Genomic DNA, 16,812 nt, shown 5'->3' on the forward strand with positions numbered 1-16,812 from the left:
ATCGTGTTCAACTGAATAAACTTCCAGCTGAAAGTGTGAAGACTCCACGAGACTCTGCAACGGACAATACTGAACTTAGAAACCCTAAAATACACTCTCCAGTAAAATCACATAGTGTAACAGAGCCCATTAAATTTGATACTAGTGTTATGAAACACCCCTATATAACCCGTTCGGGCAGAGTATGCAAACCCAATTCTAAGTATACTGACACTTAACATGCATGTATTCATATTGTAGAAACTATAGTTGGATTGTTATTCCCTATCTGTTATTTTGGCATGAGCCAATATGTTAAACAGTTATCTAGTTCGAAATATTTCCTGTGTTACAGTTCCATGTTCGATGTAATTTTATACTTTCTAGTTTGGCAGAATCGTTTATTCTTGTTTTAGGACACTTGAAAGCCATATACATATGCAAACAGTGGACTAAACATAAAGAAATGGAGATGTGGTGTAAGCCCTATAGTTTTCCCATAAGGCATTGCTTTGAGCATGCTCAGTTTGGTTACTTGTAATATGGCGCCCGATTTGTAATAAATATTGTTCGTCCAGTTATCTGTCTAGTATTGACTCGTGTTTCAGCCATCCTAACAGGACAAACTTATTCAAGATGGCGGCAAACGAGGGGATTTCGCTGAAGTTTTCCGCGGTTTTCGTCGTGAAATCGACCAATTTCGGACCATCGCCCTCAAAATAATTGATGAAATAGTTTTGGGACCCATCGACAGTAGAAAAGTAGAAACTTGAGGCGAAAATAATGAAAAAAAACGGCTGTTACGGCCCGACCTGATTTCAGGTCGGTAAAATAGGGTAACTCGCATAAGATGGAACTGTAGCTCCCTGGTTTCGCGTTAACACCACGACGAACAAAATAACCGACAGCGAAACCAAACGAGCTACAGAACTGCAGCTACATTGAAGTTTGCAGCTCCTAAATAAGGCCGATTTGGTAAGTTATTGAAATAATTTATACAGTGCATTTGAACACCACAGGGAACGATTGATTCGTTTTATATGTAGTAAATCTGCAGTTTCGAACAGTAACTGAATTCGGCAGTGAGTATTTCAAATCAGTTGATACCTATCAGCTGAATTGGAAAGTGCCGCCATTTCTGTCACTTTCCGGTTGATAGTATTAAGATGTCAGTGTTACCTTCTACATTATTCATGTTAGATATGTTGTATGTTATTTGTACCTCTCACTGTGAGATCCCGGGGTACTCCAATTGCTGAAGTATTCGGGTATGTGGCGCTGTGTTTACCCCATTTGTTCACGGTCGAGCCCCCAGGTGTTACCGGTAGTAAATATATGCAATACTTTACAACTAACGCTAAATAATCGATCGGTAAATCTATTGTAGTGCATATATTGTAAGTTGAATCATTAATGAAATGGCTGTCAGTCAATTTTAATATGCATTAAGCTACACCACAAATAGTTAAATTAATGTAGCAACACAGCAGTGGTGTAAGAAAAAATGGAGAACATCTGCGTCAGTGAGCGATTGGTTTTTATTTTCATTTATTTCCTCATTGCACAGAGCCCTCTGTTGACAAATTGATTAAACCTGCCTGCAAATATGTTAGAAAAACATTTTAAATTTGTTAGTGTTAGAGTTTTCAATGGGTGTATGTGGGCACATGGTGTGGGTGTATGTGGGCACATGGTGTGTGATGTGGGTGTATGTGGGCACATGGTGTATGGTGTGGGTGTGTATGTGGGCACATGGTGAGGGTGTTTGTGGGCACATGGCGTATGGTGTGGGTGTTTATGAGCACATGGTGTGGGTGTATGTGGGAACATGGTGTGGGTGTATGTGGGCACATGGCGTATGGTGTGGGTGTATGTGGACACATGGTGTGGGTGTATGTTGGCACATGGTGTGGGTGTATGTGGGCACATTGTGTATGGTGTGGGTTCATGTGGGCACATGGTGTGTGTATGTGGGCACATGGTGTGTGTATGTGGGCACATGGTGTGGGTGTATGTGGACACATGGTGTGTGATGTGGGTGTATGTGGGCACATGGTGCATGGTGTGTGTGTATGTGGGCACAAGGTGTGGGTGTATGTGGGCACATGGTGTATGGCCGGTGTGTGTATGTTGACACATGGTCTAGGTGTGTGTGGGCACATGGTGGATGGTGTGTGTGTATGTTGGCACATGGTGTATGGTGTGTGTATGTGGGCACATGGTGTGTGTATGTGGGCACATGGTGGGTGGTGTGTGTGTATGTTGGCACATGGTGGATGGTGTGTGTGTATGTTGGCACATGGTGTATGGTGTGGGTGTATGTGGGCACAAGGTGTGGGTGTTTGTGGGCACATGGTGTATGGCCGGTGTGTGTATGTTGGCACATGGTGTAGGTGTTTGTGGGCACATGGTGTGTATGTGGGCTCATGGTGGATGGCGTGTGTGTATGTTGACACATGGTGTATGGTGTGTGTATGTGCGTACATGGTGTGTGTATGTGGGCACCTGGTGGATGGTGTGTGTGTATGTTGGCATATGGTTTATGGTGTGTGTATGTGGGCACATGGTGGATGGTGTGTGTGTATGCAAGATTTAGGTGTATATAAGCCGTCGCACTGTCACGCCATTCGCTTATATTTCCAATCAACATGCGATACTGATAACAAAAGAAACTCGTTTATCATTACTAGATCGAGGTCTGATGTGACAACATTACCCATACAATATTAACAGATTATCCTTTTAAGTCCATTGACGACAGTCTGGCGTCAGTCAGTTTTTTTTCGGTAAAGTTACTTTCCCTGGCCTTTTCTTATAATGTCTATCATAATGTCCATCATTTTATTTCGTTTTCCCATCATAAGAATAACTATTAAAAGCCAATTTGCGGAAGATACTACTTTAGTCTCAATATTTGCTATTCATATTCAAGGGCTTCGTAAACCATAATCTAATTATTATTATGCTCTATTGGACAATGGCTTGCATACATTAAAGCAAGATATCGTCCAATTAGAATAAAATATTCATGGCACTAATATACTGTATGTCGTTATCTGCACCCTTTCAGTGCATGCATTTAGTAGGACATCTAGTTTTAAAGAAAATAACGAAGTCTGCAATCACCCGAATATGGCGTATACAATACGATTAAAATCTCTCTTCAACATGTTAGATGAATGAATGCTCTGACAGTAGCTCTCATATTGTTATACAATAACTTTGGAAATAGATCACACTCATTACATTGGCTTGCTGGCCATAGATTTTATTCAGGTGACGCTTCGGTGTATATAGTGTAGAAACGTTTATAAAATCTAGCAATAAATTATATCAGTCAAATATACTCACAAGATAAAATATAACGTTCGTCATTATCAAATATATTGATATAAATATTAATTAATCAAACTATATGTACCAGAGAGCAAAAACTGAAAAGGCAACAAATACAGTGTGTGGGTACATGGGTGGCACAGTGTGTGGGTACATGGGTGGCACAGTGTGTGGGTACATGGGTGGCACAGTGTGTGGGTACATGGGTGGCACAGTGTGTGGGTACATGGGTGGCACAGTGTGTGGGTACATGGGTGGCACAGTGTGTGGGTACATGAGTGGCACAGTGTGTGGGTACATGGGTGGCACAGTGTGTGGGTACATGGGTGGCACAGTGTGTGGGTACATGGGTGGCACAGTGTGTGGGTACATGGGTGGCACAGTGTGTGGTTACATGGGTGGCACAGTGTGTGGGTACATGGGTGGCACAGTGTGTGGGTACATGGGTGGCACAGTGTGTGGGTACATGGGTGGCACAGTGTGTGGGTACATGGGTGGCACAGTGTGTGGGTACATGGGTGGCACAGTGTGTGGGTACATGGGTGGCACAGTGTGTGGGTACATGGGTGGCACAGTGTGTGGGTACATGGGTGGCACAGTGTGTGGGTACATGGGTGGCACAGTGTGTGGGTACATGGGTGGCACAGTGTGTGGGTACATGGGTGGCACAGTGTGTGGGTACATGGGTGGCACAGTGTGTGGGTACATGGGTGGCACAGTGTGTGTGTACATGGGTGGCACAGTGTGTGGCTACATGGGTGGCACAGTGTGTGGGTACATGGGTGGCACAGTGTGTGGGTACATGGGTGGCACAGTGTGTGTGTACATGGGTGGCACAGTGTGTGGCTACATGGGTGGCACAGTTTGTACTGGTATAGACATTAGTTGAAACTGCATAACAATAGCTGTGCATAACGGTGGTTCGTAGGAACTATAGTGTAGGAGTGGTAATGTCACAATAAATGTTTTTATTTCCCATTCAAACCATGACGGGCCAGCGTGTCAAGTGTCTCATAACTTTAAGGTGTGTTATGGAATGATTTACAAAATTGAGATGAAGTGGTGTGGGTAGATAGGGTTTCTGAATAAGAACAGATGAACAGTGTTATAACAACCTGGTCTTCAATCGGGGGAATCTGGACCTGCGCATGCGTCAGATGGCCATAGTGTGTCATTGTTTACAAACAAACGTTTACTCATGAGCCTTTGCGTGTTTAGCGTGCGTTGTTATCATCGCGCGCGTGCGCAGGCGACGACCTCCCCCTCCCGACCCGCTTTAAATTCACTGCCTGTTTCGCCAATGTATCCAATGTTTAAAATATTGTACTGAATAAGGTTTATAACATTGGTAGTTAAACAGCGTATGACGTCACAACCACTACATCCACCGACAACTTGATTCTATTAGTTCCTTATTCATACGATTGACACTGTGCTTTAAATTTGTCTTCATGTATCTCATCACTATAGTTAATTTTATAGAAAACACTAAAACATTGGCAAACAACATACATGTCAATTGTACAAGTACTAGAAACACCAGGAGAAAATGTAAGTTTGAAGATATAAACCCACTGTTATGTCAGAGTAAATTGCACGAATGTGCCAGAATAATGGGTCACGTGACTAAAAGTGGTACAATTACCCATACCCATACCCGTACAACATTGACTAAGGACAGCATACACTATGCAACTTTTTTCGGCTACAAGATGTCGTAAACAAATACTGAAAGTTCATGCCAATTTTTTTTTTCAACATTGAAGACAAATTGCAATATTAACTGGGGCATTCCTCTGTTCTATTAAACAAATTTGCAATATTGTAATTGCCATTGCCAATAAGCCCAGATTGTTTAGGTCACGTGTTTCTCAAAGGAAACATGTGTTTAATACCAAGGTTAACTCTTTGAACGCTAGTCTTTATTTTCCAATAAATAATCAAGACTTGTATTCAGTAGGAATTATGTCTATTTGGTTCAACATTTAACGATGAAATTATTGAAAAATACTTTAAAATGTACAAAATAAAGCAAAAAATGACGTCGTCCATGCAGGTAAGGTGGAGACAAAATTATTAGACTGTTGGATCGGAAAACGCATAGATAATATTTAATAAATAATATAATAACCCAAACGGAAGATATTCTGGCAGGACGTATGGCTATTAAACGATTGCGTATTCCCACAAATAGAGAGTTTAAAGGGCGGTGGCCGTCGCGCTGCGCACGTGCGACATTTGTGTTAATAAACAATGATTTTCCCACAATCGAATGCGCTCTTCTAATGGAAATCACAAGTATGACCTGGGCGCGACTTGCACTAATTACCGCCGATGACTCCTTCGATACTTTCCAATCACCTATAAAAATATATAAGTAAAGCTTGGTAATGTCTCAGTCAAAGTGGCCATCTTTGTTTATATGAGACCCATATATCTCGCGCATGCGTGGCGCGACGACTACCTCTCAATTACAAAACTATGCATGACGTAAGTGAATCAGCACAGATTATTATTTTATCGCAAATGCTACATCTGTCTTGTGAATGTTTTATTTCTGAAGCAATTTGTGCAACTTTGCAAACAATGTTTGCAAATATTCGTCATATGTTCCTGAAGTCACATGACAACATTGCATACAATTCAGTAATTATGTCTTGAAATTTATTTGGTAAGATACGACTAACTTGGTCAAAATAATACTAGACCTTGTTTGTATAGGAGGTCTACCCATTGTATAGCTTAATTTTATTTAATAATCATGATTATTAGTTTTAAATGTTACCTATACCTATTTCTTTTCTTCAATCTTTGCCCAGACATCTAGTAGAGTTCTTTCTGAAACTCATTTTTATCTATTTTTTGTTTGTTTTTTCATGATATACTTGAAAATGTTAAAGGTCATAGTTGTATACACATGTTGTACAGAGTACGCTCTGATATTACGTACGTACATGCACGCAATGTGTGAACAAACACGACAGATTACATAACTAAGATTATATTACTATACATCGTAGTATTCGTGCCTTAACGTGGATTGTTAACGCGATACAACTTTAACGATGGTCATTATATGTGATTTAAGAATGGACTCACCCAGTATATCTTTTCATAAAAATGGAATTGTTAAATTAAGGTAAAACTAAATAAATTATGCACATTTGAAATCACAAACTTATAGTTTAATGTGAATATAATGGTTAATATTAACGCTAGCAGACATACAATGGCCAGCCCCTCGTTGCATATTAACGAGCAGTATAGTTCACCGCTTATTCAGTGACCCGTACAGAACCTGTTACCTCCTATCACTTTGCAACATGGCAGCCACCATAGATACACGCACAAGGACATGTATCTACATAATAATTGTCCTTTTGTGCTTAATTTCGTTAACGCGTGTATCGTCAGCAGCGAGAATTTTAATCCTACCAGCGTTTGTCAAGAACCATGGCGTCGGCATGGGTATAATAGCAGAGATATTAGCAAAAGACGGTCACCGAGTAACTATGCTGTTACCTTCTAGCGACCCGTTCACGGACACACCTACAACGCTGTATAAGATAAAGTCTATCAGTGTACCGATTAATTCTTCGGATTTTAGATCGAGAATCGGAAATTTTACCAGTCTTATCGTCGAAGAAGGTTTCTCTGTGGGAAAGTTTAAGATCCTGGGATCTCTTCTTGCAGACGTTTGTGACGATATGTTCAATAATCACGCCGCACTGGCTGACCTGCGAGGGATGCAACAATTTGACTTTGCTATTGTCGGCAGCAACTCGCATTGTGGGTTACTTTTTACCGAATACTTTGAGCTTCCATATGTTAGTTTTGCTTTCACCAATGCAGAGGAAACCCAGTGGCATGCCCCTCTGCCCCTATCTTACGTACCTCTATGCATGGCAGGATTAACTGACAACATGTCGTTCACACAACGTCTAAGAAACATTGTTAGTTATTGGGTCGGTGATATCATGAGAGACTTTATAATGTTTGCACCATATCGCGAAATTCAGCAAAAACATGATATAAGCACAAAATTGAAAATTCAAGATATCCAATCAAAAGCAAGACTTTGGTTATGGGCTGCTGATTTTTCTCTTGAGTTCCCTCGACCATTGATGCCGCATGTGATCCCAATTGGTGCATTTTCAGCGGAAAAAGTCAAGCCATTGCCAAAGGTATGTGTGTCGTCTCTTGTAAGCATTATTCACAGTCCATAAACAGCTTGTTTGTTACCTATAACTATTACAATAGCAGTTTATTATTATTGGGGTTAACCTCTCACAACTATACAGACGACGAGTGTTAGTCCTGTAGTTTCAGTTATGGCAGACCGACCCTCACTTTTGCTAGGGTGTTATTTTTAGACGAAACTGTTTTATAAATAATACACTTGAAGGACATATAATGCTATCATATAAGTTGCGTTCACGCACAGCTCCTTAGCACGGGCTAAGAGGTCAAATTCCTTAGCCCGTGCTAAGAAAACGTGCGTGAACGCTTAGCACGGGCTAAGGAATGCTAAGTACGGGTTAAATCTGATCCGAATTTAAGACGCGGTCTAGACCTTAGCACGGGTTAACGAAGTATGCGCGAACGCTTAGCACAGGGCTAAGCGCCCTCTGCGGCGACCTTTGGGTGTGAAAATTGTCCCATGTTCGTATAACGACACTATTCCACCAGTCATTACTCCGCGCTCACTTCCACACTAATCGGGTCACTGTAGTAGAGCGTACAGCAGCTCCAATCGTAGACAAAATAAATTTGGTTCGCTTTCTACGACATGCATTAATAAAACGCTGTATTCTGTTATGCCCGTTGTATACTGTTTATGTGCATCCAAATAAGTGGTCCGTCTTCTCTCGCGTTCCTGTGCACGTCGCTTCAAAATTAGAACGAAACATGCCAGCAGCAGAAATAGAACCTCGCGCGTGTCATCCATTTTTCGTTCGTAAATAGCGGCTTACCAAAGGTCACCAACTAATGGCAGCCCTTAGCCCGTGCTAACGACTGGCCCTCCCTGTGCGTGGACGCAATTGGGTCTAGCCGAAATGCAAATATGCTAGATAAGCCTAAATCAGCTTAAATCTTAGCCCGTACTTCGTGTAACGTGAACACAACTATCGACGAAGGTTTATAACATTAATATTATGACCTTGTATTGAAGAGTTTAATGAACTTTGTACAAATAGAGTAATATAGAATTGCATTTGATGACATTTCAGTCAGCGTACCTCCCTAACCTCTACAATGAGATATCTTGCTATAGTTCACGATGGCTCAGTGATAATGTCACATTCTCACTTTTCAAAACATCAACTTAGTATGATCACAATTTATTTACAAGTCCTAACGTAAGATAGTTTTAGTCAAATTTTCATTACTGAGCATGTTACTGCGCCATAAATATGTGGAAATAATTTCATCATGGACACCAGTACAAAGATGCATATATTTGCTATTTTCAATGACAATTCGGTTTTTTTTTTCTCGAAAAAAATTCCTATATCCCATAATAAAAGTATGAAAAAGATGCATATAATCTCCTATGTAGCCCGCACCTCAGAAAAATGTTTGAATGTCTGGGCTATTCGCGCCAACAACTTCTCTTTACGTCATGATTTGCTCTCTAGGAGCTCGATGAGTGGATCCAAGGTTCTGGAGACAACGGCATTGTAGTATTTTCTATGGGATCACAGTATAAAGATATGGGAGCTAATCTTACACATATAATAGCAGAAGCATTGTCTGGTTTGCCACAAAGGGTTGTTTGGGGACATGGCGGAACCACTCCAGACAACTTGGGAAGTAACACCAGAATTTTGAAGTGGATGCCCCAAAACGATTTGTTGGGTGAGCATATTGCGAACGAATCAAGTATACATGAAAATATATAATGGCGTATTGTAATATGTGAAAGGAGATTACATTTAATGGAAGGCGTTGTATCCATGTGTTCAGCCGAATTGGCACATTTATCATTGCGACCTTGTCAGAAACAGAAAACGCATGGCAGAAATATTGTGTATTGACGCACCACGCCGTTCACACATCCAAACCAGACCCGCACCCCAACTAAGCAGTTATCCACCCAATCATGCATGAGCCCACAGCATAATATACCGAAAATTTAGATTTAGGACGTAAAAACGCAGATGTTATTAACTGGGCGAATAACTATGTTAACCGACAGGAAGTTGTGTTTTGAATGTATTCGAATATGCTAATGAGTCGTATGCAAATATGCCTTGTGCAGTGGTGATAAGTAGCGCGTATCTAACCGCTTAGAGTTGTACGAGATTGGAGGGAAATGATTGAATTAGTGTAGTTTACTTTGCAGACGCGGTAAATTTTATTGTTTTCGGTGCTAGATGTGTAATATTTAAATTATGTTTTTTATTATTGAGATTACCATTGAGATTATTTATAATGTGTATGTGATCTTTTGTTGTTTATTTCATGAATCTTGCGATCATTTCACAGCACATCCAAAAACACGTCTTTTCGTGACCCATGGTGGAACAAATGGGATAAAGGAAGGGTTATACCATGGAGTGCCCATGGTGTGTATACCACTGGCAGGCGATCAGTTTGATAATGCAGCAAAGGTAGAAGGCAGACAACTAGGCAAGGTAGTCTCAGATCACCGTAGCATGACATCACAGAGTTTATATAACGTAATGAATAACGTCATTGAAGACACGAGGTGAGTTGATCTATCAGGGATTAAGAGTTTCTCCGGATTTGTTTCTCACCCATTTGTTTGATGATTCATTTGTGTTGTGTCTAGAACACAAATCACGATTACATGGGCAACATATCTGTTATGATAATATTCGAACATAGTAACGTTCGCGCTCAAAGCGGGGAAGTCGTCACCTGCGCATGCGTCAGATGGCCATAGCGTGTCATGTTTACAAACAATCGTTTACCCATGAGCCTTTGCGTTTTTAGTATGTGTTGTGACGACCCATCCCCCGCTTTAAACGAATAGTCACACATACCAGAGACTCTCAAGTTACCTATTTTCTATGTCGTTGCTGTCTAGATATGTTTAGTTGTCAGTATTTTTACGTCATATACCACGCCGAGTAGGTTACGGCATATAGCCATGTAGATATTCCGAGTTGTCTACTTTTGTCGCTTATAGGTTGTAACATATTTGCTCAGTCTGTTGTCGGTATTTGTTGAAACAATTGGTTATAAATTATTTATGTGTTTTTATTTTTTTCAGCTACAAAAGAAGAGCTCAGAAGTTATCAGCCATTTCCCATGATAAGCTGATGACTGCCGAAGAATCCGTTGTATACTGGATAAACTACGTATTCAAACATGGTACAGATCACCTTATATCACAAGTACCCAACCTCACGTGGTATCAATATTATTTACTCGATATAGCTGCCTTCCTATTGGTTGTTGTCTTGGTGATAGGTTACGTCATTACGAAGATATGTTACCTGGTCCACGGAATGTGCTGCCGAAAAGACCTGAGCCAAAAAGTAAAAAGCGAATGACAGACTGTAGATTTTTAAATTTAAATATGATTGTAACACTCACACGTTGTACGCAGTTTTCGATTCATTCTTCACCTTAATGTTAAGGTTTTTTTGTTTTATTAAAGCCCGTCTACATATTTTTATATTATTAAACCAGCTTTCATAATGAAAGAACTGGGCCAACATGTCAGAAAATACCCAATAACTTTTAGATTTGATCTTTTTCGAATGAAAAAACGCACTATACTGCCAATATTCTAGCGCAACAAATTACACTATCACTAACGCTAGTAGTATCTGTTACTTATAATATGAGGTAATTACGATACCTCGAAGTATGCACGAAGACAGTACAGCTGAAGTATCGACCGACGCGTAATTTATAGCGTTAAGATGACAGATGTATAATAGTATATTTTATAACACTTTTTATTATTTTTCATTTTCTTTTATAAATGTCAGTGATTGTTTACACTGGTACTCTCATTTCGTCAGTTTCTAACCATCTTTAGTATTCAACTATAACAAGTTATAGTAGTAGGAAATTCTACAAAACAGACCAGTTTCCTCTCAGTGCCTGTGTCGCAGTGACACTGCTCATCTCACCTTGTAATACAATATATTTTATTTGACAAATATAACCCGGTTTGAGTGTGCACAGGGACGTGTATGCAGCAGCCGCGGTCACCAATACATTTGCTGAAGGCGGACCTTCCATCTCATGAACTACGTAACTCGTATTACCACATGCTAACTTTAGAATAGACAGAGATAGTGAAATATGCAGTGAGATGGCGATGTTTTATAATTCGTTTGTTGGTATCACTGGATGCTGTATTTTAGGCTAATCTTGTAATAATCTAGAATTATGTCACACGCATGTCTGTCCATTTAGTGACACCAGTTGGCTGCACCACACGACGGTATTTCTGGTGCTCGACGGGACGCCTAGGGGGACAATAAATCTGGGCCTCGATACTCTCATTTAGACAGGCGTGACCAGCTTTTGTCTGAAATAAAGGAATTTTTGTCCTTGAAACATGATCAAATGTGTCATATGACTGTGTTTTGCTTGCAAATATTGCTTAATTGCACTTCGTTTTCAATGATGTTTATAAAACTTTCATTTATATCATAAGTCAGTCATCAAATCAGTGTTATGCACAATCTCGTCACATGAGGCTTTATAAGATGAAACATAATAAATACCCACACACCAGAAAAGGTTGTGTTTTATCATATCTCTGACTAAATAAACTTATCTATGCGTGTTACTTGAGTTGTAAACCGATAATAAGTATAGTTTATCGCACTACCAACTTTGCACTAACTTTTAACAACTTTGCAATCACTTTGAATTAATTTGCAAAGTGTGCTAACAGCTAGAAACCCACTTTGTACCGACAGCAACAACAACTTGTTCTGAAAATTAGAAGGAATTTGAAAACTCTTCGTTAATTAAAAAAGTTACAAAAATTCCACGATTTGTCGCTATCAATGATTGACATCACAGTAAGAACGAATGCAGGAACGTTGCCTCATATCCTCTCCATGTGTGTGATGAAAAAAAAAATCACAGCTCGTTTACTCAGGGAGTCTCGAATTCAAGTACTAAACACGCCCGATTGTGCTTCACTTTAAACATTGGTTGGTCACCTGACCACACAGCGACATGGATTATCTGAAATAAAGCAGAATTGGCGGCTATTTCATGTTTTTGAATGTTTTAAAATCGACACCGCTTGCAAAAGTACCTTCTAGAATTGACCTATGAATTCTGCATACTCTGAGTAACACTACGGTAATTTAACAGCAATTTACGAAATATTTATTCACATTTTTGTACTTTTAACTATGGCACTTGTTAATATGATATCACATGAAACAATTACGAATGAAACTACCAACTTTGCAATCGCTTTTCACAACTTTGTAAGCAGTTTGTTGTCGATTGTTCGGTTATCTATTATGATAATCTGCTTATGTATGTGGCATTCTCGGAACATTTACTCAATATTTTTGAAGTTTAACTGCGGGGTTGTCATGACAATGACTTAGGTTAAATATAATAGCAACTCCGCCAATATTTCTTTCGTTTTACCAACTTTGCACACTATTTTCTAACATTTAAAGTCAGCTCATGTGAACATATATAGCGAACTTACCACTACTTTGCCGTACTTTGCTACTACTTTGCCGTACTTTGCCGTACTTTGCCGTACTTTGCCATTACTTTGCGTACTTTGCAACTACTTTGCCGTCCTTTGCCACTACTTTCCCTTACTTTGCCACTACTTTCCTGTACTTTTCAGTATATTGCCGTACTTTGCCACTATTTTGCCGTACCTTGACAATACTTTGCGGTACTTTGCCACTACTTTGCCGTACTTTGCCATTACTTTTCCGAATTTTGCCACTACTTTGCTGTACTTTGCCACTACATTACCGTACTTTGCCACTACGTTGCTGTAGTTTGCCACTACTTTGCAGTACTTTGCCATACTTTGCCATTACTTTGCCGTACTTTGCCACTACTTTGCTGTAATTTGCCACTACTTTTCGTACTTTGCCATTACTTTTCCATACTTTGCCGCCTTTTTCACAACTTTGCAGTACTTTGCGACTACTTTGCCGTACTTTGCCACTACTTTGCCTTACTTTGCCACTACCTTGCTGTACTTTGCCACTACTTTGCAATACTTTGCCTCTACTTTGCCGTACTTTGCCATTACTTTGCCGTACTTTGCCACTACTTTGCCGTACTTTGCCACTATTTTGTTGTACTTTGCCACTACTTTGCCGTACTTACCACTACTTTGCCACTACATTGCCGCACTTTGCCACTACTTTGCCATACTTTTCAGTACTTTGCCGCACTTTGCCGCACTTTGCCGCTATTTTGCCATACTTTGACACTACTTTGCCGTACATTGCCACTACTTTGCCGTACTTTGCCATTACTTTTCCGTACTTTGCCACTACTTTGCCGTCCTTTGCAACTACTTTGCCGTACTTTGCCACTATTTTGCCGTACTTACCACTACTTTGCCACTACATTGCCGTACTTTGCCACTACTTTGCCACTACTTTGCCGTCTTTTGCCACTATTTTGCAGTAATTTGCCACTGCTTTGCCGTACTTTTCAGTACTTTACAGTACTTTGCCACTACTTTGCCGTACTTTGCCACTAATTTGCCGTACTTTGCCATTACTTTGCCGTACTTTGCCACTACTTTGTCACTTCTTTGCACTACTATGCCACGACTTTGCCGTACTTTGCCACTACTTTGCCGTCTTTTGCCACTATTTTGCAGTACTTTGCCACTACTTTGCCGTCCTTTGCCACTGCTTTGCAGTACTTTGCCACTACTTTGCCGTCTTTTTCACTACTTTGCTGTACTTTGCGACTACTTTGCCGTACTTTGCCACTACTTTGACGTACTTTGCCACTACTTTGCCGTACTTTGCCACTACTTTGCCGTAATTTGCCACTACTTTGCCGTACTTTGCCACTATTTTGTTGTACTTTGCCACTACTTTGCCGTACTTACCACTACTTTGCCACTACTTTGCCGCACTTTGCCACTACTTTGCCATACTTTTCATTACTTTGCCGCACGTTGCCGGTATTTTGCCATACTTTGACACTACTTTGCCGTACATTGCCACTACTTTGCCGTACTTTGCCATTACTTTTCCGTATTTTGCCACTACTTTGCCGTCCTTTGCCACTACTTTGCCGTACTTTGCCACTATTTTGCCGTACTTACCACTACTTTGGCACTTCTTTGCCGTACTTTGCCACTACTTTGCCGTCCTTTGCTACTACATTGTTGTACTTTGCCACTACTTATCCGTAATTTGCCACTACTTTGATGTACTTTGCCTCCATTTTGCCGTACTTTGCCACTACGTGGCCGTACTTTTCAGTACTTTACAGTACTTTGCCACTACTTTGCCGTACTTTGCCACTAATTTGCCGTACTTTGCCATTACTTTGCCGTACTTTGCCACTACTTTGCCACTACTTTGTCACTTCTTTGTGCTACTTTGCCACGACTTTGCCGTACTTTGCCACTACTTTGCCGTACTTTTCAGTACTTTACCGTACCTTCCAACTAATTTGGCGTACTTTGCCACTACTTTGCAGTACTTTGCCACTACTTTGCCGTACTTTTCCATTACTTTGCCGTACTTTGCCACTACTTTGCTGTACTTTGCCACTACTTTGCCACTACTTTGCCACTAGTTTGCCGTACTTTTCAGTACTTTGCCCTACTTTGCAACTACTTTGCCGTAAATTGTCACTACTTTTCCGTACTTTGCCATTACATTTCCGTACTTTGCCACTACTTTGCCGTTCTTTGCCACTGCTTTGCAGTACTTTGCGACTACTTTGCCGTACTTTGCGACTAATTTGCCGTACTTTGCCACTACTTTGCCGTACTTTGCCACTTCCTTGCTGTACTTTGCCACTACTTTGCAGTACTTTGCCACTACTTTGCCGTACTTTTCCACTACTTTACCGTACTTTGCCACTACTTTGCCGTACGTTGCCACTACTTTGCCGTACTTTTCAGTACTTTGCCGTACTTTGCCGTCCTTTGCAACTACTTTGCTGTACTTTGCCACTACATTGCCGTACTTTACCACTACTTTGCCACTACTTTGCCGTCCTTTGCCACTACTTTGCTGTACTTTGCCACGACATTGCCGTACTTTGCCACTACGTTGCCATGCATTGCCACTACCTTGCTGTACTTTGCCACTACTTTGCAATACTTTGCCACTACTTTGCCGTACTTTTCCATTACTTTACCGTACTTTGCCACTACTTTGCCGTACTTTGCAACTACTTTGCCACTACTTTTCCGTACTTTGCCTCTACTTTGCTGTACTTTGCCACTATTTTGCCGTACTTTGCCACTACTTTTCCGTACTTTGCCTCTACCTTGCTGTACTTTGCCACTACTTTGCCGTACTTTTCAGTACTTTGCCGAACTTTGCCACTACTTTGCCGTACGTTGACTCTACTTTGCTGTACTTACCACAACTTTGCCACTACTTTGCCGTACTTTGCCACTACGTTGCCGTACGTTGCCACTACTTTGCCACTACTTTGCCGTCCTTTGCAACTACTTTGCTGTACTTTGCCACTACATTGCCGTTCTTTGCCACTACTTTTCCGTACTTTGCCTCTACCTTGCTGTACTTTGCCACTACTTTGCCGTACTTTGCAACTACATTTGCCGTACTTTGTCACTACTTTTCCGTACTTTGCTCTACTTTGCCACTACTTTGCAGTACATTGCCACTACTTTTCCGTACTTTGTCACTACTTTGCCGTTCTTACCACTACTTTGCCACTTCTTTGCTGTACTTTGCCACTACTTTGCCTTACATTGCCAGTACTTTGCCGTACTTTTCAGTATTTTGCCGTAATTTGCCATTACTTTGCCGTACTTTGACACTACTTTGCCGTACTTTGCCACTACTTTGCCGTCCTTTGCCACTACTTTGCTGTACTTTGCCACTACATTGCCGTACTTTGCCACTACTTTGCACTACTTTGCCGTGCTTTGCCACTAACTTGCCGTACTTTGCCACTACTTTGCCGTCCTTTGCCACTGCTTTGCAGTACTTTGCGACCACTTTGCCGTACTTTGCCACTAATTTGCCGTACTTTGCCACTACTTTGCCGTACTTTGCCACGTCCTTGCTGTACTTTGCCACTACTTTACAGTACTTTGCCACTACTTTGCCGTACTTTTCCACTACTTTGCCGTACTTTGCCACTACTTTGCTGTACTTTGCTGTACTTTGCCACTACTTTGCCGTACTTTGACACTACATTGCCGTACTTTGCCACTACTTTGCCGTACTTTGACACTACATTGCCGTACTTTGCCACTACTTTGCTGTACTTTGCCATTACTTCGCTGTACTTTGCTACTACTTTGCCGTACTTTACAGTACTTTGCCGTAAATTGCC

The 16,812-nt window shown here is 40.8% G+C and overlaps 1 protein-coding gene across 1 annotated transcript; it reads left to right on the forward strand.

The window, feature by feature from the left end:
* Positions 1–6,779: 6,779 nt before the first annotated feature.
* Positions 6,780–11,025, forward strand: LOC100376359 (UDP-glucuronosyltransferase 2C1-like). Its single transcript, XM_078008098.2, has 4 exons — positions 6,780–7,499; positions 8,955–9,174; positions 9,805–10,027; positions 10,556–11,025. The coding sequence occupies exons 1-4, from the start codon at positions 6,780–6,782 to the stop codon at positions 10,836–10,838; spliced, it is 1,446 nt and encodes a 481-aa protein (XP_077864224.2). The 3' UTR covers positions 10,839–11,025.
* Positions 11,026–16,812: the final 5,787 nt, after the last annotated feature.

Source organism: Saccoglossus kowalevskii, chromosome 1 (assembly GCF_978046115.1).
Source record: "Saccoglossus kowalevskii chromosome 1, keSacKowa6.1, whole genome shotgun sequence".
Classification (NCBI taxonomy): Eukaryota; Metazoa; Hemichordata; class Enteropneusta; family Harrimaniidae; genus Saccoglossus; species Saccoglossus kowalevskii.